Source organism: Mustela nigripes, chromosome 3 (genome assembly GCF_022355385.1).
Source record: "Mustela nigripes isolate SB6536 chromosome 3, MUSNIG.SB6536, whole genome shotgun sequence".
NCBI lineage: Eukaryota > Metazoa > Chordata > Mammalia > Carnivora > Mustelidae > Mustela > Mustela nigripes.
This window is the reverse complement of record NC_081559.1, coordinates 177,405,926-177,433,405: the sequence shown is the minus strand read 5'-3', so window position 1 is coordinate 177,433,405 and position 27,480 is coordinate 177,405,926. Positions and strand designations below refer to the sequence as shown.

Here is a 27,480-nt window from a genome sequence, read left to right as displayed (position 1 = left end):
ACCAGGTCCAGCTTTCAGAGAAGCAGCTTGTGGGAGTGAAGACCCTTTTATGCAAGCCCCAAACTCCTGTCAACTGCTCGGAGGTAGAGGAACGACCTTGAAGAGGTAATTCCTAAGTTCAGGGTGGAAGGCCCTCCGGTCGGTCCCCAGGGCCCTTTGATGATGAGGGTGACAGCCCCACAGCCCGTAGGCAGGAAGTTTTTCCTGGGCTGCTTCTCTCTGGCTCTCACCATCCCAGACAAGGAGAAGTGAGCGGGGGGGGGGGGGGGGGGGGGCTGGCTCTAGAACCAGACAGAAGTGAGAGAAGTTCCTTGGGCACGGGCTCTGTAACCTTGGAGATTCGGGATCGCGCCCAGCGGGGCGCTGCGACAATGCGGTGCAGAAAGGCGCGGCCTTGTTACTGGAGCTCTCAGAAGCCGCCGCCAAGGGGTCAGCCGAGAGGGGGTACGAAGGGTGTGGGACGCACGCCCGGCTGCGCCCCGATCTTGGCTGCAGAGGCCGCGCAGGGCGGAGGAGGCCGGCACCGCAGCTCCCCAGCGTGCGCCCGGCCTCCCCCCCACCGCCGGTGGCGGCTGCCAAGGAGGCCGCCCGCTGGCGGGAAGCGGCCAGGAAACCTCAGGGCCGCGCAGACAGTAGCCTCCTTGTTCCGCAGCCCGGTGGCTTCTTCTTTTTTTCTTTTTCCCCTGGGAGGGACAGACATCCCCGCCCCCCCCCCCCGCCCCCCCCCCCCCCCTTCCCCCCCCCCCCCCGGGGCCCGCCTCCCCCCCCCGCCCCCCCCGCCCCCCCCCCCCCCCCCCCCAGCCCAGCCGCTCCCGCCCAAGTTCCTAAAAAAGAAAGGTGTAAAGTTTGGTCCAGATAGAGAGTGAATGATCAAAACAAGCCGAAACTTCCTGTCGCCCGACGCTATATATAACGAGATGAGTGCACGGGCTGCGGAGACGCCGCGGAGCGCTCGCCCAGCCGCCGCCGCCGCCCAGCGCCTGAGGTTTCCCGGGGACCGCAATGAACCAGCTGCTGTGCTGCGCGCTCGTGGTAAGTGCCCGGCCGGACGCGGGCGCCTGCGAGCCTGCCCGCCGCGGCCCCGCGGGGCCCGAGCTCCGCGCGCTCCCTGGCCCGGGACAGAGCTGGGGGCAGCTTGGAACCGGAGACCTCCTTCCGGAGCCCGTCGCGCCGCTCCCGGCGTGGCTCTTTGCACTGGAAAGTTCCTGCTGGGTTTATGGAAAGGCGAGAGGAGCTCTAAACTCTTTTCGTTTGCATGATTTGTACCCATTTCATTTACTTTCCTCTTTGCAGAGGATCTGACGCCCTCCAGGAGTTCATACCATCTTTGCTTGGTTGGATATGACCATGATTATTTAGAGTAGGCTCTTAGAAGCAGAGTTAAGTTGGGAGTTGTCAGTCCTCTTAGAACTATTATAACTAGAATAAAATTTGGATGCGGTGAACATGAGAGTATACATCATTAGGCTCTTTCCCCACTTAAGCAAATGTAACGGGAGATTTTGCGTAACTGGCACCTGCGAAAAGATCATACACATGCGCACACACACACACAGGTACACGGGTTTCATAACTGCATAATTTAGCATCCTAATGCAATTGTATTATTAAAATGGTTTCTTTCCAGTTCCCAACTTCAATATAATGTGGAAGATATTGATGGACTAATGTTAGTTATGTTCTAAAATAGATTTCAAGAATTGAAGATTTGCACTAAAGAGGGCTACAAGGTATTTTTAATGTGCTGTTTGGAAAGAAAGGAGTCTTTGACTTAGCTTACCTTTTTTTTTAGTTTAGATTTTGACCAATGAAGTTAATAAGATTTGTTTGTAGATTATTGTATGGCTAATGACTTATTTCCTTTATGTCACCAGAGTATACAATACATTAAGATGGGAATCAGACATTTGAGAGACATTAAGCCCCATATGTGTTTCAAACACGTTGGAGTAAATGCTTGAGTTTCAACATCCGACCCACAAATAGTGAGTACTAGGCTAGGAAATCTTCCAGGTAGTTCCCAGGATACACAAGCATAATTAAGTAAATAAATAGCAAAGTCACTAAAGAAAATGTAGGTTGGACAGGAGTGCGCAAGTAAGTATAATCTTATCTACCTCTACCTAATGTAAGATAAAATATATAAAATAGCTCCACCAATATGGTTACCTTGGAGAACTTTTTGAAAAGTAAACCTTTATTAAAACATAACACACACACAGAGTTGCCCAACTCCTAAGTGCCTAATTTAAGTTTCTCAAAGGGAACACCTGTGAGCTAGCAGCCAGATCAAGAAATACATGACCAGCACCCAGAATCTCCCTGGGCTCATTCTTCTCACTATTATGTCTATAACCAGACTAATCAATATTCTGACTTCTAACATCATAGATGAGCTTTGTTTGTTTTGGACTTTATATAAATGGACTTTATCACTTTTCTATATCTGGCTGCTTTCACTTAAGCTCCATTTATGAGATCATTTTTTTAAACTGTTGGATTTACAATCGTTCATTCATTTTCATTGTATGGTATTCCATTGTATGGATGTACCACAATTAATTTACTCATTCTAGCGTTTAGTTCATTTACATCATTCTGCTATGAAAATGGGAACATTTTATTCTTCCTTGCCTTTGTATTCTGTTAAAGACTTAATTGATAATAAACATATTATCAATGACTTTTAAGCTTCAGAATTCCCACTAAATAATGTATGTATTTAATAATAAGTGCTCCAAAGCAATAAGTAAATGTATGTTTTGATATATAGTCTATCTAGGGAGCTTGATGTGTGTAGAGATAAAACTAATTGTAAATGATGCACCAGTATCAAAAGAGAAGACTTTCTATGTGTTTTGAACTTCACTAGGAAATACTTTCAACAGGAAAGATTTTCCTTTTCCTTTCTGTTGCTCAGATTGACTTTATTTAAGAAATGACTGGAGATGGATACTTTGTACTTAGACACAAGGAGTCCAGATGCCCTTTCGTAAGCACCCTCGGTGCAGTTGTAAGGAGTAGAAGCATCACAGGAAATTGTCCTCTGTAGCAGGCATGCCGCTAGGCATGAGCGAAAGTGGAAAACAAGATGGACACCACTCCTGCCCCCGTGAGCCTTGTAGCCTAATGGAGAAGGCAGATAATGGACAATTAACTCTGTCTAATGAGTGTAACAAAAGGGCAGGAGCTGGTGACTTGGGCATATAAAAGATTCTGTCCTCGTGGCCATTACAAAGGAAGCCGCAGAGCAGTGGTTATCAGTCGGACCAAAATTCAAATCCACCAGCACCGTCTACTTGACACATGACCTTGGCCAAGTTACATCTTTCTTGAGTTTTCATTTTATCTTCCATAAAACAAAGATAACATTAGGCACACCTGCCATATCACCACATACAATCCCGCTCCATATGAACAGCAGCTTCTAGCATTATGCGATCAGCTCACTGTAGGTAAATCTAGACCCAAGGGAATTTTGTAAAGGAAATGCTGATGACCCTCCGAGGAGGGAGAGAAGGCTACACTACTTATTACCTTGAAGGAGGACTAGAATGTTTTCATTGTTGGGGATAAAATCTAGGTGTCCCGAACCTAAGGCACGGAAGAAAGTATAATGGTGTGGCAAAGTAGAATTCTAGATTTTTCTGGGAGAACACAGGATATACCAGGAGGCAAGGAATGCGGGGGTGTGGTCACCAAGACTAAGGCCATAGTCACTGGCTCTTTGGAATGCTAACTAAAATGTCCAGGGGAGGCCTGCAGTGCAAGGTGAGGTCACTGTGTCCCCAGACCCCTTCATTTGTGGGTGCTCGGGGCCACCTAATACTCTGGGAACATCCCACGTGGGTCTAGATTTTAACTGGTGGGTGAAACTTCCCATTGTGTTGTGCCCAAACCATCTGCTGGCCTTCTCGAAGCTGATCCATGTCATGGTGACAAGACTTGGACGGAGTGTGGGAATAAAGGGGTTTGAGGGCAAGAAGGGGATTTTGACAGCTTGATCCCCCTGTCCATTAGGATAATGCCTTTTCTGGTTGGTTCTGTTGTTTTGTTGTTTATTTCGGTTTCCTTCCTCTCGCCCAGTGATTGAGAGTTTTTGTCTCGCTTTTACTTGTTGGCTTCTTGACTTATTTTAAGAGAACGATCACTTTGGAGTTTGTAGGGGAATCTGACATATATTCAGTCCCAAACAGTCCTGATCCCTGCCCCTAGCAACCTTCAGCACAGTGCCCTAATTTGAATCTGATCTTTAATTTTACTTCTAGGCTTAAACCACAGTTGTCCAGTTCCCCCTGGCTAGGGGAAAGAAAGCATCTGTGCCAGATGTTTTATCCACTTAGTTCTAGAAGGAGAGCTGTGGCAGCGTCTATTAGAGGGGCACTAAACACACACTCACCTCTTCTTGCCTTACTTTCCACTAACTTGCCTGCTGGGTTTTGCCCCGTGGAACCCTCAGCCCTCCTGCCGGTATGTTCCCTATGCTGAAAACTTTCCATGAAAAGCATTATTCCTTTCAGCATCTCATTAACCAGTAGCATTTTCTTTAGCTGGAGTTTCTTCTTTGTAGCCCGCCGAAAAAAGAGGACTGGGAAATAGAGGGCAGAGAAAGAGTAATTTTATAAAAATTTATATTTGCCTTATTCAAGGCTTTGACTGAGGATGCCTGGATGCCCCTCGTGTTGCTGCCATGAAGCCAAAATGTCAGTTACCGGTGTATTTGTAGGTCTTGCCCTGTAGGGCAGTAATTCTCAATCATATCCCTTCTTCCACGCACTCTGAAAATAAATCCTTTGTAACAACTCTCTTGCTCCTCTGAAACGAAATTTAGAGTACCTATATTTTACTTATGTACATAATTTTTAAAGTCAATATACCAGCATAACTACACTATAAAGAACAAATAGAAGGAAAGTAGCTAAAAATAAAATAAAACTTCGCTGGAGACATCATGAAGCCGTGATATGTTAGCGTCTTTATGTGAAATTGCCGTGAACACACTGCTAGGAACAAAGGTCGGAGCCCATGCGATCTGCTGGGGTTCAAAACCATGATCAATGTTGGCTTTCATGCGGCGCTTTTCTGAAATGGTGAACAAACCCCGCCAGAGTTTTAAACAAAGCAAAATACAACCTTCTATCCAAGTTCATGTTGTAAAATTCCTAGAAAGTTCAGTATATATAGAAATCATGCAAAAACCACTTTGTGTATATATAAAACGGAATCTGAATCTAGGCCAGGATAATGATAAATAGATTTGTGTGTGTGTGTGTGTGTGTGTGTGTGTGTGTGTGTGTGTGTGTGTTGTGTGTGTGTGAATAGAACATCTTGACGTGGGTGGGACACGAGATTCTTCTTGATGGCCCAGGATGTTTAGCAGTCACGGTGATAACAGAAATCCTCCACAGATTTTTCTAGAACTTGTAGGGGATAGCACCACCACTTTGTGGGAAACACAGTACAAGCTCTTTGCAAACACAGATTTCCATTTTCTTCACATTTGTGGCTCCCAGGTCTCCACGGTGCCTGACACTAAAGGTGTGTTTGCGAAGTCAGAGGAGCCATAGTGAGATCTGGTAGCGTGTTCCATCATCTACCGACAGTTTCCTTACTGCCAGAGAGTTAACATTCTAATGTTGCCTTTGCTCTCTTTCAAAATACAGATGTGATACCCTATCCACCTGACCAATATTTTAGATATTCCTTTGCACATTTCTACTATGATGGTTCATATCCATACCTTCATGAAGACCCATTCTTAAGTGAGCAGCAGAAATGAACTAGATTCATATAGTGACCCATGGAGGGGCAGCCTAAGCTCAGTTGAACCCACTTCCTAACCTCCCCATCAGGTTGCTCTGGGCATCCAGTATACATGTTTGGTTTGATCAGTCTTATGTGTTTGTAAAATGTGCCAATGGAGAAGTCAAGTAGATATTTGGATTCAAAATGGCAGGAGTGTAGGAGAAGTCTGGGCTCAAGATAAAAAAACGTCAGGTCAGCGTACAGCGGGTTTTTAAAGCCCTAGGGAAGGGTGATGGATTGCACAGGGCAAGAGATGCAAATGCCCAGGGCGCATTTGTGATAGTGAAAGTTCAGTAAACAAAATGCAAATATGAACAGTAATAGCAGGCGTGTTTAGAAAAGAAAACAAAAATCAAAATAAAACTGAGCAACCCACAAGAGCAGGAACTAGTGAATCGGAACTCCTAGCAACATCTGTAAACTATCTGTGTAAGAAGAAAGACGGAGGTATGGCCAACTTGAAATAGATACAAGGACAGCATTTTTATGTGACATGTAATTAGTTTTTGGAACTCACTGCCACAGAATATTTTGGGGTGACTAGCATAGAAAGTCTAAAAAAAGGATTGTTTTAGACAGTTGTGAGGGATAAGAATAGTGTTACAAGACATTAGGTATGAAGCTGTGTGCCCCCACACCCCCTCACAGTTACCTGGGCTTCTCTAAATTAAGGTCCTGAAGGCCAGAACCATCTGCAGACACACCACAATGGTTCCTCCGAACTCAAGGTGACATAACTTCCCAGGTATGGCCTGTGTAGGTCATTTTCACCCCAATTTCTGGGAAACACCTAAAGCAGCCAGACCATAATGGATAGGCAATGCAGGAGAAAATGAAATAGCTTTCCTAAAGCCTTGCTAAAAAAAAAAAAAAAAAGTGATGTGCTCCTAATGGCCTTGATTTATGACTTTCTTATTTGGATTTTTTAAAAATTTGCCCCTCTAAAATTATGTCTTAATAATGTGAAGACATTGTTTAATTTTGTTGGGACGACTTCTCTAAAAATAAAAATAGCCTTAGGATATTCACTTCAATTTAGTCTGTCCCTTGGAAGCATTTTCTGTAAGAACTTCTTAAATAATCAACTATAAAATAGGAGAATGGGTGTCAAGATGGATTTAGATTTAAAACAAGGCAGTAATTCATCTAAACCTCCTGACTGCCTTTGGTAAATTCAATTTTCTTTCCTGGCCTATGACTCAAAAACCTCAATTTCCTTCCCATGTAATGTTGCTTTCATGTTCAAAGAAGTGATTTCTTTTATTTCTTTGAAAATACGGATATCAGGAACCTATTCTTTAAAAAGATGCCCCCACCATCAATTTGCACTACCACCACCACCAACAACAACAACAAAAATGTGATTTAGAAATTCAGCTGGACACAGTGATGGTGAGATCGCTGTGGTGGCTGGAGGCAACATTCTGTCTTAGTCTGAGGTCCGGTTGGTGACACCAGCACTGTGGGTCTTAACTTTACCCATGTCAAAAAATTATTGAATCCTTATATTGGACACCTGAAACTAATTAATACACTGGGTGATAATTATGCTTGAATAAAAAATCACAATCATAAAAATAAATAAATAAAATAGGGGTATTGGACCAGGTGATATGTGGGAGGTCTGCTTTAGTTTCGAGCTTTTGTCATTAAAAAATAATAGTAACAAATCGACGGTATACGATTTAATACTCCAAACATGCAAAAATCAAAAGGACTTATTTATCTATGAAAAAAATTATCTTAAAAGACTATTTCTTAACAATCTACTCTGCTGCACTTGTCAGTTTCTTCTGCCCCCCACCCCTGGTTTCAGGTATAAGAAATTCCGTTTCAGTCAGTGAGATCCCAGGGGAGGCAGCTTTTGAAATGTCTTCTACTTTTAAGTAGTAAGACTTATTTGTTTTAAGATCACAGATTATTCTTTTAAACCATAAAACATTTTCTCATTTGGAAATAAGCCCTTCTTGTCTTTAGCTAGTATGCGTAGAAGTCTTTAATGTGTGCATTTTCCATATTACCTTTAGTTAGAAGTCAGGTCCAAGACATTCCCTCAGGACTTAGGAAAGAGGTATAATTTTGGTTGCTAGCAATCTCCCTAAACTCATTGCAGAATTTTCTTTGTATTTATCTTCACCAGGAAGTACTTGACAGCTGCACGTGGCTTTTTGGAATAGATGTCAAACCGTAGGGCAGAATAAGCTTGGTAATGGGTTAAATACTTCCCTTGAGTACCACACCAGGCTGGTAGACAGAAATCTCTGCTCCCACACTTTGTTTTCTATCTTTTCTTTTCTTATTTCTTTTTCCTTCTTGCTTGCTTTTCTTTCTTTCTTTTTTTTTTTTTAAAGATTTCATTTTTCAGTTATCTCTACACCCAACATGGGGCTCAAACCCACAACCCCAAGATCAAGAGTTTCATGTGCTTACCTACTGAGCCAGTTGGGTGCCCTCTGTCCCTTCTTTTAATATTGAGTGAAAAGAAAAGAAAATTGACTGGATTGTGCTCAAAGGTCCATAAGAAAGTATGAGTAATGTTTATTGAGCAAGAATGTCGCTCCAAGGGCTACTTGTAGATCATTCTCCATCCCCCCTTCCAGAAACATGGTCTTCTGGTAAGGGGGACGGTGGAGGGTAGGGAGAGGACAAAGAGCTCTGGCCATTGACTTGTGAGTTAAAATGGTATGTCACTCCAAATTAGAGCACTGAACTGTGGGCATATGACCCCCTCCCCCAACTTTTTTTCCCCCCTCTTTTCCTCTTCCACAGCAAACCAGCCACATTCTAGATATCAGTTGTGTTATCATCCTAGGTCCTGGACCAAGGACAATGTTAATTAGGCCCCACTAGGAATATAGCATGAGTGAGAAATAAACCTTTGGTATTTTTATTTTTATTTTTTATTTTAAATTTTTTTTAAAGATTTTATTTATTTGACAGACAGAGATCACAAGTAGGCAGAGAGGCAGGCAGCAAGAGAGGAAGAAGCAGACTCCCTGCTGAGGAGAGAGCCCGATGCAGGGCTTGATCCCAGGACCCTGAGATCATGACCTGAGCCGGAGGCCGAGGCTTTAACCCACTGAGCCACCCAGGCGCCCACCTTTGTTATTTTTAAATCACTGAGATTTTGAAGTTGTTTATTAGCACAGCATAAAAGCCAGCCAGTCCCAATTCACTCAGTACCCAGACCCCAGGAATATTAGATCATTGAGAGGCAGGAGCATTTAATCACAGTGCTTGATCTATGATTTTAGATTACTAGTTGAAACTATTAGATGATCAGTTGAACTATTAGTTGAAACTCCCACATCAAAGATACTGTTAGAAGTGCTCATGAGGAAGGACCTCTTCTTTCTTCTATTGCTGGAAAATTCAAAATTCAGGGAACTAAAATTATGTAAAAGCTCAGCTGGGCTGAAAAATGGAAAGGTCAAAAGGTACTTAACTTACCAGACACCCTATTACGTGAGAATAAGAAACAGGGATCGTGTGTTTTCTCGTCACTGCTTTCAACTGACCCTCCTTCATAGAGGGCCACTGCCATCTTTCATCAGGACAACATCTACACATTGAAGATGAGCTAAAGAAGGAAATCACAAAATAGGAAGAAACTAAGGATTCTTAGGATATGTGTAGTATGTGGAAGACACAATATTTCACTTTATTTCCATAAAAAATGCTATGATGTGGAGATTGGTCTTATTTTACAGGAGAAACTGAGGTTCCGAGAGGAGAAGGGTAACCCAGCTGAGTTTTTTTTTGTCCTAAAGGCACTTCCATCTAGTAACGGAGGCCAGTGGGAAACAAAATATCCTTCAGCTGGAGCCCTGCCTCTGTGGGTGCCTTCAAACTGAGAGATCTTGTCTTGTCTGAGGTTAAGAGAACCCCAGATGGGGCTCGCGAGGGTCAAATCTTTGGGCAAAGTGAATCTAATGTATTTTTTCATCCTTTTGCAGTTCCTCCTTTGGCTTCAGTGAGAGCATCATGTCGTTTTCTTTTGAAATTAAGTGCCTTGGCCTCCTCACTGGGCATGAGTTCAAAGCCTAGATGCCTTAGGAAACACAGCATGAGGCAAACACACGTGTTAGTCCCTTCCTGGAAAGTGCAGTCCTAGGGAAGGAGGAGTGAGTGAAAGCAGAGTAAGGCAGAAAAGGAAGGAGAGCATGTTCAAGAGGGTGCGTTCCCCAGAAGCTCCTGCTTCTGAAGTACCACTCAGTTTCAGGGAACCATCGTCCGGAGGGCCTGTGTGAACCACTGTACTCCAGGACAAGGGAGGGAGAAGAATTTACTCATCAGGATAGATTGATGGTGGGACGGATGATAGTTGATAGATAAGGAAGGAATGGAGGGTAAAAGACAGATAAGATGGGTACACAGATGAGATAGATAGGTAAAAGATAGATCTTATTGAATTTTATATTGTCTTCAGTTGGTTATTTATGTGCCTAGCTCCTTCATAAGGCTGCAGGTTCCCAGACACAAGCATATCTTGTTATATCTTGTTATATATATATTTATTATATAAATCTTGGCTTAGATTTGGACAGGATTAGATGGAATCCCAGCTCACATGTATGCTAGCACAGTGACCTTTGACCTATCACTGACCTTCTCTGAGACTATTTCTTCATCTATAAAAGAGGGAACAGCCTATCTCATCAGATGTTGGCGGAGGGGATGGATATTAGCATGTGAAGGAAGGGCTTAGAATAGAGCCTGGGAGATCATACTCTAAGGCACTAAGCTATTATTACTCCCCTACACCCGGAGCTTCTGGAATTTCCCATGTTGGAGGCACACGGTGAAACCCTCCATGTTTAACTCACACTCTGTTTTGTTCCATTTCTTTTTTTTTTTTTAAGATTTTATTTATTTATTTACTTGACAGAGAGAGATGACAAGCAGGCAGAGAGGCAGGCAGAGAGAGAGGAGGAAGCAGGCTCCCTGCTGAGCAGAGAGCCCGATGAGGGGCTCGATCCCAGGACCCTGAGATCATGACCTGAGCCGAAGGCAGAGGCTTTAACCCACTGAGCCACCCAGGCGCCCCTGTTTTGTTCCATTTCTATTTGTAATTTCTGTTCCAATCACTACAGCTTCTCAGTCCTAACTTTTTCTCACCAGCTGCCCTTAACCATATGTTGATTGGACCTCAATCCAGATCATTAACAACCCAAAAAGATGAATGAAATGATGTGAGTAATGTAGTACCTTCGAAGAAAAGCACTGTAGAAATAAAAAGGAATTTAAAATACTGATGTTCAAAATTATCAACATACTAAAATGTCTTGCCAATTCTGAGCCCCAAACGCGGGGACCATAGCTGGAACACCTGGAAATTATGCTCATTTGGTGGAACTGAACGGACATAATTATAGAGAAAATTGCCACCAGCTCTGCTGTTGAGTTGAACTTTTCAGAATTAATGGTCAATCTGAAATCTGGTGATTAGCAGAAATGCAAGAGAAGAACTATTAAGATATTAAGCCGGGGGCCCAAGCATGTGAGCTTTCTATTTAACTTTCTTGGAAAGTTTTTAAGTTTACGTGTATTGCTAGTTCGTTTTCCTCAGAGATTTTTTTTCTTTTTTTTCCATTTGTTCATCTGTCAAAGTCAGCTGTCTGTAAAACAACTCCAAAACACCAAAGACATCATCAGTGAATCTGTCCAGATAATTTTGGATGATTCCATATATAAACAAGGTACTGCTCACTAACTTAAAAGGCTTCAAACAGCCAAAGGAAACCTCTGACGGCAACAAAAAATTGCATTTCAAGTTGAAGTTTACCTGAGACAGTTCTTCAGCCCCCAGGGAAGCCAAATAGTGTAGAACGTGGCTCAGCGACTCATCTCATAAATCGTAATTCCTTGGGTTTCTTTTCCCGTTTTCCTCGCATTAGCTGTTGACAGCAAATCAGTTCTGTATAGATGAACAGGTTTAATTCATTTGCTCCTGCTTCTGACATAGAGACCTAATCCTCCACCAAACAACTGGCTATTGTGAAAATTATTAAGCAGTGGGAGAGCCTTAGGTGGGGAGCTTGCCGCAGCAGATAAACCTCTCAGATGAACGACCCGTTTTGTTTCTACATTCGCCTTGAAAATGGAAGCTGTGTGCAAATGGACAGTACCTCAAAATGCCACGTGAGATGAAAGATGCTTTGGAAATTTCTTTCCTTGAGGCAACTTGTCATCAGTATCATTTTACAGATGAGAAGATTTCAGATTTTGTGCTTGTTCTTGCAAATTTACATGTTGAATATTTGTTTGTGGGCATATATCATCCCCAGGAATCCTAATTACACATAGTAGGCATTCAGTGTATCTGTTGAGTTTAATAAAATTAAATGTGATATATTGAATACTTGATATGCGTAAGGTACCATGTTAAGCATATGAGGACGGAGACAAATACTTTTCTCTTTGGCCCCTCTAAGCAGCTCTATGAAACTGCCTTGCAAACATTTGATATAGACCAAGAAGATGATACCAGTTGGGACGATAGTGAAACGAATTACAGAAGAAATCAGAATAGGGAAAATAGTCAATTTCTGGCAATCATAAGTGTGTTACTTCCTACTGAACAAGAAACGTCAAAATGTCTTCAGAAATAAGTCTGGTTCAAAACACTTCCCATTTCCCACCTTCTATGTAATTAGTACATGTAATAATGCCTCCTATTTGTCTGGAAGTTTATTCTTTACCAAATTTATCTGTGTCCCTCCCTTTATTTGAAAGAGAGAGAGATCACAAGCAGGCAGAGCATCAGGCAGAGAGACGGGGGGAAGCAGGCTCCTTGCTGAGCAGAGAGCCGATGCAGGGCTCCATCCCAGGACCCGGGATCATGACCTGAGCTGAAGGCAGAGGCTTAACCCACTGAGCCACCCAGGTGCCCGTCTCCATTTATTCATTTGAAATACAACAACTGTACAGGGATAGTTCAAATAACAATTATTCTCATTTTAGAGGTAAGATAGTAGCTCAAGGTTATGAAACCTGGTGGTCAAACTGAGTTTGGAACCCTGGTATTCATAGTCTAAATGCAAGTTCAAGCTAAAAGCGCTCTTCTTAATTAACATTGAACTAATGGCGAAGCTATATACTCTAGACTTTATTAAATTATCCATTTAGCATTCTTTCCAAAACACTGTGGTTTTCCTACCTTTTTTACTCCCTCTTTTTTCATCCTATCTTGTGTATGTTTATAAGTTCTGGGGTTAAGTTTTGTCTTTTTATGCTTCTAGCAGTCTCCCCTCCTCTCCTCTGTCACCAGTACTATCTTCAGTGCCTCATAATTTCTGACTGTTTCTCTGCCAAGTCTTTTCTCGGCCTCTCTCTCCTCTCTTCTGCTTCCAGTTGCTTTGCGGTGATTTATGAGATTTTTACATCAGGCTGGGGTCTTAGATCAATGTTCAACTCCATCATTTAGCACTATTTCTAGAGCATAGTAATGGTGTCAGGAAGTGTTTGCTGAATGAATCAATGAATTATTTAAGGAATGGAGGAGAAAATGAATGGGCTACTACACTATAAGACTATAGAAAATCAAATACACTAAACTTCAGAGGAAAACGTTTTTTTTAAAAAATGAGATTTAGGGGCGCCTGGGTGGCTCAGTGGGTTAAGCCGCTGCCTTCGGCTCAAGTCATGATCTCAGGGTCCTGGGATGGAGCTCCTCATCAGGTTCTCTGCTCAGCAGGGAGCCTGCTTCCCCCTCTCTCTCTGCCTCTCTGCCTACTTGTGATCTCTCTCTCTCTCTCTGTGTCAAATAAATAAATAAAATTTAAAAAAATTAAAATTAAAAAATAAAATAAAAAATAAAATGTATAGTTTATACTATAAGAGATATTTAGGACATTCACCATGATACGTATCCTGAATGTCTTCCTTCTTGGCCAAGATGAACTGTAAAATGGCATGGTTTCTAAACTGACCAGAAGTTTACCTAACTCTGGATAGTCCTCAAATAGTTCTCTGTGGCAAAGATCATGACGAGAGATCACAAAAGGAACTCCCAAACCAAGTAGTTATTTCAAGCTGTGCATGGGCTCCTTTTAATGAATTTTCCATAAACGGAAACCCACTGGGTCACTCGTGGTTCTGTATACCAGAGAGCAAGCCTAGTAGTATGGAATTGGCTGCATTGCGTAATGCAAAAATACACTGGTTAGAGAAAAGCGTATTATTTTGCCCTTTAGGACGAAGCTTACACCAGTAGAGTGCTCTAGTCAAATCATCATCTGAGAAATTTCTGCCGTGGTAGCTTTAGACCAGTAAATGCTAGTCTTCATAGAAAGAACAAAAGTCAATGTCAGTTCATTTGGACTTCAGGAAGGCTTTGGTTCAGGAAGGCTTTGGTTGATCTTTTGTGATCTCCTAACTCTATGCTCTTCAGTCTAAATGAAAAATAAGCACATCAAGTCTTACTTCTAGAATACCCATGAAGGTTACAGCATAAGTGAGAGTATTTGGTAAATGTTAAAGAATGTGACTAAAAACAATATTATATGGCACATGCTCTGGGTTTGAAGTCTGTTTCCACTAATGACTGGGACCTGGGACAGTTATTTACTCATTCTAAGACTCATTTTTATAGCTCGTAGAAACTTAATGATAATAATAATAAAACATTCTAATGTAAGTACAAACCAAAATATTATAAAGGTTATTTTTAACTCTACTGCCTACCACAGAGTAGAGATTTGATGCACATATGTTAGAATGGAATACACAAACAGAATTCCATCATCATATTGTCCTTTTTTCTTAATTGCACATACCATGACCATACCACTCTACCACTTAGATATTGAGAATTCTAATTCGAATTTTTATGTTTGGATCTAAGAGTTAAATGATTAACAAGAAAATCAGTTAAAACATTTAACAATAAAAACCATACACATGTATCATAAACTAAAACATTTAACTAAACTTTCATTCACCTCTATTTTGAGAGTTCGCCAAGGCTTTTCCTGGAATCTGTGTTTGCTACCTGAAGTCCTATGCTGTCTTTCTCACAAAACCCTGTTCTGTAATGTATGGCCCACCCATTTCAGTTTTGGCACTTAAAAACATTCATGAAACAAACTAATTATTCTAGATGTTTATCCCACTTTGTTTTTATAGTTGCCTCAGCGACCCCAAATTCTATAGCACATTTTTTATTTTTTGCTTCTTTGTGGCTCATTTTTATCAAGCCATTCTCGAAGCTTTTTCCTAAAAGAATAACAATTTTTTCACACCCATGTTGATTCATTTACATAATATTTAACTGAATTACCTAAGGATTGTTACAACTATAGCAAATACAGATACATATATACAAGTAGCATGAACAGATGCAGCAACAAACACACAACTTTTCATGAAGGATCCACTCTATGGTAAGCAGATACAAGATGGCGTGTCAGAGGAGGAGGGGTAGCTGGGAATTCAGGTCACTGGGGCATGTGTTGGTTCTACAGAGGGAGTAGAAGGCATGGGTGAGTGTAAGAAGTGGAGATTGGAAAAGAGGGTTCTGCTCTCCGCTCCAAAGTGGTTTCACAAATAAAACAGTGGAACAAGAAGTAGAAAGGGAGTTAAAGCAAGACATTTGTTTCCAAGCCTATTAGCTAATCAGATGCTGTCAAACCACAGAATATTTTTTTAAAGAATTTATTTATTTATGTATTTGTCAGAGAGAGAGAGAGAGAGAGAGAGCAGGAGCAGGGAGAGGAACAGAGGGAGAAGCAGACACTCCGCTGAGCAGGGTGCCCGATGTGGGTCTCCATTTCAGGACCCTGGGATCATGACCTGACCTAAAGGCACCCAGGCACTCCAAACCACAGAATATTATAATGGTAGCTAGAAAAAGCTTTAGAGAACAACTGATTCAACCCACTCACCACCATCCTCTACTAACATTTGATAAATGAGGAAAGATGGTTGGGTTGAAATAGAAAATTCTTTAACCACTGTCCACTATTAAAAATAGAAGGAGAAAGACAAAGCCATCATAGATGATGCTTAAAGTGTCCTTTCAAGGAAAAGTACACTGGGGCTTCAGGAAAACGAGGGTTGGGAAGCACTAGACGGGAGGACTCCCAGATGTCCTCAAGCACAAGCCGTCTACACCAACGGATGGACACATAGGGAATGGGAGGAGGAAGAGAGAAAAAATAAAGAGGGATGGGGTGCCTGGATGGCTCAGTGGGTTAAAGCCTCTGCCTTCGGCTCAGGTCATGATCCCAGGGTCCTGGGATCGAGCCCCACATCGGGCTCTTTGCTCGGCAGGGAGCCTGCTTCCTTCTCTCTCTCTCTGCCTGCCTCTCTGCCTCCTTGTGATCTCTGTCTGTCAAATAAATATGTAAAATCTTAAAAAAAAAATAAAGAGGAAAAATCCCATTTAATTATTCTCTAAAAGCCAAACATAAAACACCCCAAACAGAGGGGCCCCTTCTACAGAAAACACTTCAAGCTTCTGCAGACACACCTGCACATGTGCCCCAGCTTTCGCTGATGGCCATCAGTGGTTATGCCTTTTACACAGAAATTCATTTTTGGACTCTTGTGGATTTTAAACACTATCAGCTGACAAGGGAGATGGAGTCAATGTTAAGGTGATGCGCCCTTCCGTGGCATCTTTTCCATTGCTTTTCCAGGAAATGCTGAAGAAAGTGAAAGACGGGACTGAGATGAACAGCTCTATTGATCTTGCCCATCCTCTGTCCAATAACTGGTCCCAGAAATTCTGTGTGGGAATTGGGGCTAACCAAAAACTGAGACCTCACCATCCAGTTTTGGCCACACAGTCCTGTCTTTTTACCAAAGTGGAAAATTTTCAAATAAAACACAGAGGCCCAATAGAAGTTGCTAAAAACAAGTTATTTTGCAGTTCCTCAAGGCTTTCTGATTATTTAAAAAATATATATGAAAATCCCATGCGGTGGCCTTGGAGAAATTACCTTCACTAATATAATTGCTCTCTAATCCTTAAGTCAACCTTTTTTATTTCTCTGTGGATACTTTTCACCTCAACTTCCCTGTATTTTGAAGAAATGGCAACGAATTTCCAAAGCATGGTTTCTGGAAACCAACAGTGTCATGTCCAGTTGCCTCAAAAAATATAAATTGCATCAGCGTTCTTGGTCAGATCTTCAATTTGTGTGGCTCCCTCCAGTGAGGAACACAAGCACCATCTGGGGTGGGGGTGGGTGGTTCCCATCCTATGCTCACCACTTCTTGGTAAGGGAGGAAAGAGTCAGTTGAGGAGTACAACGGAGCCATGTTGAAACGGGAAGGGGGGACAGATAGGGAGTCCGGCTGGAGGAAGTCTTAGGATTTCTAGTCCTACCAAGATGGGACTCACTCAGCAGTAGCACAGAGGACAAAGGCAACCCTTTGCACCTCAGAGTCAAGGCTCTTGAAAGTGACATAACCTTTGAAAATGATCTTTCAGGAAATAAAGGTGAACAGCAAGAGAAGAAAGCATTCCTCCTTGCTTCCATGTGTCTGCAAGTTGCATTGGGAAAACTTCCTTCCCTAGCATTGAAGATTTTAGAAATTTTTAAGTCAAATCCACACAAGGGGCTTTGAGGAAGGTAGCATAATCTTTTCTGTCTTGCTCAGTTTCCTTCAAAACATTGATTGCTCCTTGTAATTACTTCTTTTTTTCTTTTCCCCAAAGATTTTGTTTATTTGAGAGAGAATGAGAGAGATAGAGTATGAGGGGGGAGGGTCAGAGGGAGAAACAGACTCTCCACCAAGCAGGGAGCTTGATGCAGGACTTGATCCTAGGACTCCAGGATCATGACCTGAACCAAAAGCAGTCGCTTAACTAACTGAGCCACCCAGGCTCCCATGAAATTATTTATTTCTTCACTTCTTTACTATCTACCCCTTGCCAGACTGTGAAGGCAACAACCATCGTTGTTCTGTGTCCCACTATACGCCAAGTTCCTTCTACAATGCCTGGTACACAGTGGGTGCTCACCAAATGTGTGTTGAATGGATAGACTTCATACTTCTGAAAGATTCAGAGCAAACCAGCTTCCAGCCACTACTGGTTTATTTCTTCTTTCTCCAAATGTCGATGAACTTTGAGTCAATAGAAAGCCCCAGGGAAATTCAAGAACATATTTTCCCTAGAAACCCTCAGGTCATGAGGGTGTCTTGAGAAGACCCCCCGGGGCAGCACTGATTTTGTGTTGTATTCTTTTTGTTGCTTAGGAGTCCTTTACCTCACAGGACTCTTGGTTTCAAGATCCATGGTCTGAAGTGAGATATTTTGTTCTTTTCTTCTGGTATCAGCTCATATTAGGTCTGGTCAGGCTTGACACTTGCTGTGTTCCAGTAAGAAGTGAATGCATTATTAATTAGATGAAAATGTTTATGAAAAGGGCCATTCTTTACCATTGTCACTCTGAATTCAAAAGAGAGTGCTGTTTCCCTAGCTCCGCATACTTTTTGCAGGTCAAGGGGCTTTGTGAGATTTCCTGTGTTCCATAAAGAATAGAAGTTTGGGGGGCACCTGGGTGGCTCAGTGGGTTAAAGCCTCTGCCTTCGGCTCAGGTCATGATCCCAGGGTCCTGGGATCGAGCCCCGCATCAGGCTCTCTGCTCAGCCTGCTTCCTCCTCTCTCTCTGCCTGCCTCTCCACCTACTTGTGATCTCTGTCTGTCAAATAAATAAATAAAATCTTTTAAAAAAAAAAAAAAAAAAGAAGAGAAGTTTGGAAAAAATTATTGTGTTTGGTCTGGCACTCCCCATAACCTGAAAATAGTCAGTGTTGTTCCCTGTACCATAAACAAACAATAAAAACCAAATAAACCACACCCTACACCCAAACAACACTGTTTCTTCTGAGCGTGTGATTTCTGTAATTAGTGTGAGGAATGAATTCCGTGTTCCCTTGAAGATCTAGAATACTAGATGGAGCACCCCATGGGAGGTACTCTCCCAAGATGCTCCCTCACCCACGAAATAGGAAATTCTATTCTAGAGAGTTCTATCCTAGAAGTATAGAAACTTCGGTAACCCTGCCTGTTCCCTGAGGTTTTTCTCAATCAATGTGAAAAGAGGTGGTCCTTTAATTTTCTTGGATCTATAAGAGTCAAGACTCTTGCATCATTTACCTTTTAAGAGTCAAGACTGGGCCATATGATGTTCTGGAAGAAATATCCATCTTAAAATTCTAGGCATCTTTACGTGAATTGCAGGCTCCATGAGGACAGGGTACACATCTCACTCACCAGCATATTCCTGGTGCACTCCTGGTAGGCATTCGGTGCCCAGCTGCTGCATGGCTGAATGAATGAATGAATGAATGGCCAGGATGACTGTTGATGTAATCATGATGCATCTTCACACATCACCAACTCTTAAGATCTACACGAGCTCTTAGAATGGAAAAAGTGAAAGAGATATCATCTAGTCCTAAATAGAGCTACGGGGGATGTCCCCATTGAAATGTTGTTAGTCTCCTCCCGTGTTTCCAATCTCTTTGTCTTGCCTTTTTTTTTTTTTTTTTTTTTTTTTTTCACCCTTTTTTTCCAATTTTTTTTTTTTCCTTTTTTTTTTTTTTTTTTTTTTTTGTACGACACTTACCTTCCAACATGGAATTTCTCTGTAATTTGTTTTATTCTCTTACCCACCACTACCCCAGAACAGGGTTTCTTGCCTATGTTACTTCCTGCTGCATTCTAATTGCCCAGCACAGATCTTGGCACATAATTAGGACTCGGTATTTGTGAAGCGGATAAACGAAACAATAGTTATTGAGTATGGATTCACGCGTTGGAGTCACTGCAGGAGTTTTTTTTGTTTTTGTTTTTGTTTTTTTAAATCCCAAATCCCAGCTCCACACCTGTGGAATCGGAATGGGTAGAGGTCTGCATTTCGATCAGGGAGTCTAGGAGATTCTGGTATAGCTTCTGAGAACCACTAATTCATCCCACTCATTAATCTAGACATAATCCTGAAATCCAGGGAGATAAAGTGTCCTGTCATCCTTGAGCCTGGGTTTACTTAATATGATGTGTGTTGCCACCCACCCCATTAAGCTGCTAGATGCAAGAATTAGGGCTTCTGGACTTCATTTCTGTGATGCAACCCTGTAGGCAGGAAGGTAATGGGGCTTCAGTTAGTAAAGGATTTTTTGAGTCGAACAACACTTTTGCACAGAAGAGCCACCCTATCTCCATGCTAACGTGTTCCCCATTTCCATCTCTCCTAGTTCCTGGACATCTCCATCAAATGGACCACCCAGGAAACCTTTCCTCCGAAGTACCTTCATTATGACCCAGAGACCTCTCGTCAGCTGATGTGTGACAAATGTCCTCCTGGCACCTCCCTAAAACAGCACTGCACGGCAAGGCGGAAGACCGTGTGTGCCCCTTGTCCTAACCACTACTACACAGACCGCTGGCACACCAGCGACGAGTGTCTGTACTGCACCCCGGTGTGCAAGGAGCTCCAGTACATCAAGCAGGAGTGCAATCGCACCCACAACCGGGTGTGCGAGTGTGAGGAAGGGCGCTACCTGGAGGTCGAGTTCTGCCTAAAGCACAGGAGCTGTCCCCCCGGGTTTGGAGTGCTGCACGCTGGTACGCATCAGCTTTCGACATGCGGCAAAATTAATGCGATCATACAGAGTCAGGTAGTACTGAGAGCTTAAGGGAATGGTTTTGTCCTGATGATATTATAGGATAGCAAATTGCAGAGGTAATAGAACCTGCTAGGTGCATCCTATGTGGCTGGCTTGCTGCCCAGGGACCATTTCTAAGAGGAATACTTTGCCACTGGGGGCAATTTAGTAGCAAATCTCCAATGCAGCAAATGGCTCTCTAATGAGATGCGTGATGGAGTGGCCTTTTTTTTCAAAGGGACACACTCTGAGTCGCACTGTTTATAGTTGATACATACTTCTGGGCTTCTCTTCAGCACGGACAGCTTCAATCTTCAGGGCTTTTTGACAAACATCAGAAATGATAATTGATACCAAGAGAGTAATTAGGCTGATATTAATGAGGCTCTGGAGTGCTAACAATGAGGAGTTATAATTAATTATGTAAAAAATGAGAATGGTTAGGGGAAATGCATTTCATTATTAAAAATGAAGCTGGTTCTTCCCTTGGCGTGGGCGTCGAGTGTCTGTGAGGATAAAGACCGGCAGCATCTCTAGAAGGAGCTCATTCTTTATCTTAGACAAAACAGATTGTCAAGCCAACAGCCAGTACTTGTCCACAAACAAAGTACTTTCTCTTTTGGCATTTTGAACAGCTGAGGCTAAGGCCAGTGTGCATGGAATCTTTTAAAGCTGCAAACCCACATTTTTTCCTACCACATTCACGAAGCTTCAGTGTAGTCTGTATCCTCCCGTGGCCTGGGAAAATTCAGAATATTCACTTCCTTTCCTTTTTTTTTTTTTCTTTTTTCCACTTTTCTGGAGGAAGTAGGAACCGGTATAGATTCTGATTACTCAGTAGGAAACCGTGTTTCTCACCCCCAGTGCTGCTGACATTTGGGGCTGGATAATTCTTGCTGTAGGCAGCTGTATTGTGCATTGTAGAATGTTTGGCAACAGCCCTGGTCTCCAGCCACAAGATGCCAAGAGCACTCCTCCCCGGGTCATGGCGACCAAAAATATCTCCAGACATTGTCCTCTGGATGCCAACATCGCCCCTAGCGGAGAAGCACTGGTTTAGGGGACGCTAATTATTTGTAATTATTTTAACGTTCAGAAGTTGTGATACACAGAGTCTAAATTATTTAATGACAAATACTTTAGGTTTAAAGACATACCAAGAAAACACTCAAAAGTTGAAGTTTATTCTGTTTCCTAAGTTGTGAATCATGTAAGAATAATTACAGGAGGTGCAGATTGCATGAGTGTACCTTAAAATGTCTCTGGTGTGAGTATTTCAGAGAGAAATGGGTGATACCTCCTAGCGTTTATTGGATGATGCTATGGGTTTCAAAATCTAAACCAAATTGTAGGGAGTCAAACTCACCCAACAAAACCAAATCCATATAATTCAATTCAGTCATTGTATATGCAGAAAAATTAACTAAGCAGAGACTCTACAGTTTGGAAACTAGAAAAATTTGGAAACTAATGGAAATGGGAAGGAATCGTCTCCCATCAGCATGAGAATTTGTGTGGGGAATGAAGCCAGCAGGCAGCCAGAAGACAGACAAAGGGATATATACTATTTCGTGGTATCACAGTGGGGCTTACTTAACCTCTCTTTCCCTAAAAACCCACAGAACAGAGTTTCTCATGGAAAATAAGAAGTTTCCAGTCCAAAGAGAAGGAAGGACTATGTAGTGTTATTCCAAAGAGTGTTAACCATTCCTTGCTGCTGTTGTTTTGAAGTCAGGTTGTCTCCTTTCTATGTTTTACCTGCTCCATTCTGTGTGTCCTGTCATTCCAATGTCTTTTTGTACGGCTGGCATGGTGGCATTCTCAACAGGAGAGCAGAGCACCTCTTCTCATTATGGTATCTCCCATTTTGCCTGACAGGTTATACCGTTTATGTTTCCATGGATATTCATAAGGGCAAACTCATTCACTTAGATGGATAAATCTTTTTTTTTTTTTTTTTTTTTTTTTCACGGAAAGTTCTAACAATGCTGAAAGAGGGAAGCCCCATGCAGAAGGCTCATTGTGGAAAGCCTCCCGCCTATTTTCAAAAACTTCACCTTCCATTACTCTTGGATTCTGTTTGTTAAAGAACTTTGCAAGTTCCATTACCTGGAAGAATGTCTCATATCGTTGACCTTCTCATGGGATGTATGGCGAGACCCAAGCCTCCAGCATGTATATGAAGAGTGATTAAGATTCTTCATTGTGCCGTTGGCTTTCCAGAACATGTGGTAGTTGGCAGAGGGAGACTTGGATCCAGATGGCCAAGTCCACTGATTCCCAGTGTGTTTGCAGTGGGAGAATACTATGGAGTCCTCGCCAAATACCTCTGCTTTTGATATTGTAGGACCTGGTGTGCAGCTGGATCCCGTTGAAGGAGGGAGGTGTAGGAAGAAAGTATTAAACAAAACAAGACAAAAAAATTAGACTTCTGTGTAAAGTCTTCCTTAACATGATGTCACTGCCATGCCAGAGATAGCGTGGGAAAGATTCAGACCATGTTTTGTCCCTTCCTCTTTTTTTTTTTCCTGCCAGTCCTTTGTCATTTTTACTGATCAACGCATCATCCATCCCTTTAGAAGAAGCCGGAGCTGAAATTAGAACCAAACCATTTTTACTTTCTTTCTTTCTTTCTTTTTTCTGGTCTTGATACAATGAGATGAGGGGCTTGAATTTTTAATAAATGAAGTTTATTAACTTTCTGTAGCTTTCATATGTCCCTTTTGTATTTGTTATCTCGCCTGAGCCGGAATTGGCTGGAAAAGCTACATTTGAATATTGAAGTCTGCATCTGTTCAAGTAGCTTACACTAGATGGAGGTATTTTCATATGCAAATACACTGTTCTGTAAAATGCAGCCACGCACAATAGAGTCAAGGGTTTGAGGGGATTTATCTTCAGTTGTTGACTGGTTCAAGTTTTTCTTACCAGCCAGTTCTCCACACTTATCAGGTCTCTTTCCAACATGAAATAAAATGCCCTTGCAATCACCCTTCCCTGAAATTTTAATGACCCTGCTCTTTTAAAAACTCAATAGTTTAAGCAAACAGTATATCATCTCCCATTTACTGGGTAGCTTAACAGCAGGCTTACGCTTTTGAATCGGTGACCAACTTTATTGCCACCTTCAAAAGTTTATTATAATGTTGTAAATTTTTACTTCTCAAGGTTAGCATACTTACGAGTTGCTTCACAATTAGGATTCAGGAAAGACAGGACTTCGGGAGGCACCGAATGAAATTTAACAACCCAGCGTTCTGTGGGTACTGATTGCAAAGAATGATATGACCGCAGACAGGCAGCCCTTATCTTCATGATTTTCCAGAAAAAAATGCATGAAGAATCTAGCTGACAGTGAGGCCTCTCCCATGCTACAGCAGAGGCTGAACAAATGAACACCCTTACTCTTTCCTTCCCTCTGATTTCATGTTCTGTAGGTAACGGCAAAACACACTTGTGTGTGTGTTCCAGGGAAGGGAGACTGCCTGGGGGGCTCCTACCTGTAGAGGTTTCGGTCTCTAATGAAGTGAAAAACGCCTGAAGTTTTGGGCAACATAACAGTAGTAAAAACCAAGTGAAAAGTCTTTCCAAATCTGTCTTAAGAGGAACTGTCTGCTGTGAAAGTGTTTGAGAAGAAGGTGCTAAATTGCTTGGTATTTTCTGTAGGAACCCCGGAGCGAAATACAGTTTGCAGAAGATGTCCAGATGGGTTCTTCTCGAATGAGACATCATCTAAAGCCCCGTGTAGAAAACACACAGACTGCAGTGCATTTGGTCTCCTTCTAATTCAGAAAGGAAATGCAACTCATGACAATGTATGTTCTGCAAACAGTGAACCGACTCAAAAATGTGGAATAGGTAATTATATTTTAAGATGTCAGCCTTTGTATCCCCTCTGAATTGAATGCAAGACCCTCTGGCTCCCTTCTTAGTGAAACTCTTATTTTTCCATTCTTGAATGTCTGTCGGCTAAGATTATTCTCGGCATCGCCTAACGCCACAAGTCAGTACCTCTCTGGAGGTCTCACCGTGTCGTGATCTTGCTCCCAAACTTGACTTTCTCCCTTTACACCTGAGTCAGATCTTACCCACTGGGAAAGAGGTGGTGTAAAGATGACATCTAAGGCCACATTATCAGTCCGAATTATAGAGTTTTTGGTAAATAATGCATTTTTATTACTTTTTAAGATTAAAAACTGCCCCCCCAAAAAAGGGATAAAATCTGTCAACTAAGAAGCATTATGACATAAACTGGTAACAAACCAGACAAGGCAAAGCTGGCTTTGTTACCTATGGTGTCACGCTGCCTCGACTGCATGGAAGCGATTGATTTCTCTGGTTGTCCTAAACTCTGTGTGTTCAGGAAGCATCACCAGCTCCACACTCATTATGTGGATCCTTCTGACAGTGGTGTCATTCGTGCCACTAGACTAATCTCAGACCTTCCATCAAGGATGCATCTCGCCAAAGATGACCTCCCTTTTATCATTTAACTAGCTTGACTCCCCCTAACCATCTTCACGTGTGACATAGAAGAATCTGGAACGTAGGAATGAGGGCTGAGTTTTTTAAGTTTCACACCCAGTTCCAACATGTTTTCATCCTGTAATCAGAATCTTCATCAAGTCATTTTGCCTTTCTGCTTTCCTATTCAAACAATGGGATGAGGGTAGGAGTGGTAAGAGGGGCGAGTTCTAACTTTAAACATTCTCTTTATTTAATTCATTCTCAGTTTTATTCTTATCATTCATTAACCACTCACTATGAGCCAGGCACCTCTCCTACAGGAACTTTAATCTTTACAAAAACACTGTGAAGATTGCTTAGGTTCAGTGTAGGTGGTGAAGTGACAGTCAGAATTCAAACCCAAGTCTGATGAATCCGAAAACAAACTCTTGATCCCTGAGATAAATAGACTCGACCCAGACACTCAGGCCATTGTACCTCTTTTCTTAACGGTGTATTTTCTGTGTTATTTCCCCACTTAATGTATGCTTCTACAACTATATCCACCCTTGTTCTCAAAGGTAAACTCTGTGTTTACATGTGTGCAGAAAACAGTACACTACTCCAGATTACTTTTCACACTCCTCAAAAGACAGTAATTATATTTGTTTTGACATTGGTTAAAAAAAAAGTAAGTTATGGATGCTAGGCAACCCTTTAACAGGATGTTTAATATTTACATTAAAATATGTAAACATGTACATCAAGTCATAGAATTTTTGCTGCAGTTTGTTTATAGCAATATTTCCCTTAGACATTTGTTAAATTCTCTCCCTTCAATGCCCTAAAAGAACTTTAGAGAGGACATAAGCGCAATTGGGTTGACAATCTGCCATTAAGACAAGCAACAGAGAGTTGATTTTATCTGAACTTCACGTTCTAACACATTCAACTTGGGTAAACTCCCTATTGTGTTGGTATTATTTATTTATTGGCCACCAGACCTCGCGGAATCCAGTTGCTAAGTAAATCTTGGTTTTCCCACCTTTAGATGTTACCCTATGTGAGGAGGCATTCTTCAGGTTTGCCGTTCCTACAAAGTTCACCCCTAACTGGCTCAGTATCCTGGTTGACAATTTGCCGGGCACCAGAGTAAATGCAGAGAGCGTGGAGAAGATAAAACGGCAACACAGCTCACAAGAACAGACTTTCCAGCTCCTGAAGTTATGGAAGCATCAAAACAAAGATCAAGATATGGTCAAGAAGATCTTCCAAGGTAGGGTAACCTGAAATAAGCAAATCAAGCAGAAATCAAAGACACCCATTTACCATAAACAAGAAGACGTGCACCTGTTTAGTTGTGTGAACAATGTTTCCCTTTGGGAATTATTATTGAACTAAAACGTTTCCGCCAAGTGATGGTGTAGAAGCTATCCCTAGAGCGGCCTCAAGGTTTTTCTTCTCATCTCCTCCACACCCGGACTGCTCTTTAAAGTACACTGAACACTCTGAAACAAGAGACAGTCCATTTCAATTATGGGACTACACCTCGGGGATTCCACCTCTAGATCCCGTAGTGGTTTCATTAACATCCTCTCTGGCCTACGTAGATGTTCCTTACACACTTTGGATCTTATCTTGCATTTCCACCAAGAAGCTCTGTTGTATTTGTATTTATTTGGTGATTCTCTCCAGAGGCCTCCAAGTGTCTTACAGATGTCCTCTCATTAATCCTCACAACATAGCCTATTTTAAAATTACCATTTTAATAGCCTGTAGTGTGAGGATTAATGAGATGAGGTCTGTAAAGTGTTTCTGAGAGAAAAGGGCTAGTTGAAACCAAGGATTGTCATGTTTTAGAGTTTTATTTGAAAAAGTCTTCTTTAGAACCAGTGTGTGTGTGTGTGTGTGTGTGTGTGTGTGTGTGTGTGTGTGGATGGGAAAGAATCCAAGGGGAAAAGGAAGTTTCTTCGAGTGTGGACTGGACGGTAAGCTTTAGGATATACAGTGCAAAGAGTTCTGACTTCAGTTAGCACTGGGAGCACCTGCCAGAAAGGGCAGGAAGATTTCCATAATGCAGACAGTATCCGTGAGAAACCCATCTGCTCTTTACCTGTAGTTGGATAACTGAAGAATCTTACACTTCCCAAAGAGCCTCAAACATCTGAAACTGAAACCTATTATTTTAGGAGACTAAGATTTTTGACTTTCACCTCTGCAGAGTAAAGTTTTCTTATGTCCTTGGCAAACAAAATGTATTCTTTGAAAGTATAATTAGCCCTGAAGCAGGAAAAAAAAAGGGGGGGGGGTGCGGGGAAGGTGGGATAGAGAAACAGAGACTGTTAGAATTGGAAGGGGCCAAACTCTCTATTTTATAAAGAAGGACATTTCTGCCCAAAAAGATGAACTGACTTGCCTTAGGGCTCACAGACAGTAAATGACTCGTGTCATTAATGAAAACGTTAGATACCCCCTCTTACATTAATGTCCCAGCTCATTATTGAAATATTCTCTAGGCCATATGAATCCTACCGTTGTTTGTCCTCATTCTGTTGGGTTTTTCAGATCTCCTCCTCCTTCACAGTAACTCTCTGGCCCTATTTATTA

The 27,480-nt window shown here is 42.0% G+C and overlaps 1 protein-coding gene and 1 long non-coding RNA gene across 8 annotated transcripts in view; one reads left to right on the top strand and one right to left on the bottom strand.

Annotated features, from left to right (window-relative positions):
- The first annotated feature begins 851 nt into the window (after positions 1–851).
- TNFRSF11B (TNF receptor superfamily member 11b) overlaps positions 852–27,480 on the top strand; it is a 28,302-nt gene continuing 1,673 nt past the window's right edge. The window contains exons 1-4 of the mRNA XM_059395078.1: positions 852–1,032; positions 20,017–20,386; positions 24,094–24,285; positions 25,925–26,149. Coding sequence (XP_059251061.1) covers positions 1,003–1,032; positions 20,017–20,386; positions 24,094–24,285; positions 25,925–26,149 — 817 coding nt within the window. The 5' untranslated portion in view covers positions 852–1,002. The remainder of the gene's footprint in view (positions 1,033–20,016; positions 20,387–24,093; positions 24,286–25,924; positions 26,150–27,480) is intronic.
- The window catches only part of LOC132014254 (uncharacterized), a 268,817-nt gene continuing 267,407 nt past the window's right edge, over positions 26,071–27,480 (bottom strand). For 6 of the 7 annotated variants that reach the window (XR_009403259.1, XR_009403258.1, XR_009403256.1 and 3 more), the window contains one exon: positions 26,194–26,381. This is a non-coding gene — a long non-coding RNA (uncharacterized LOC132014254). Of the gene's footprint in view, positions 26,160–26,193; positions 26,382–27,480 lie in introns of those variants that run through there. The other variant, XR_009403255.1, reaches the window with a different exon arrangement.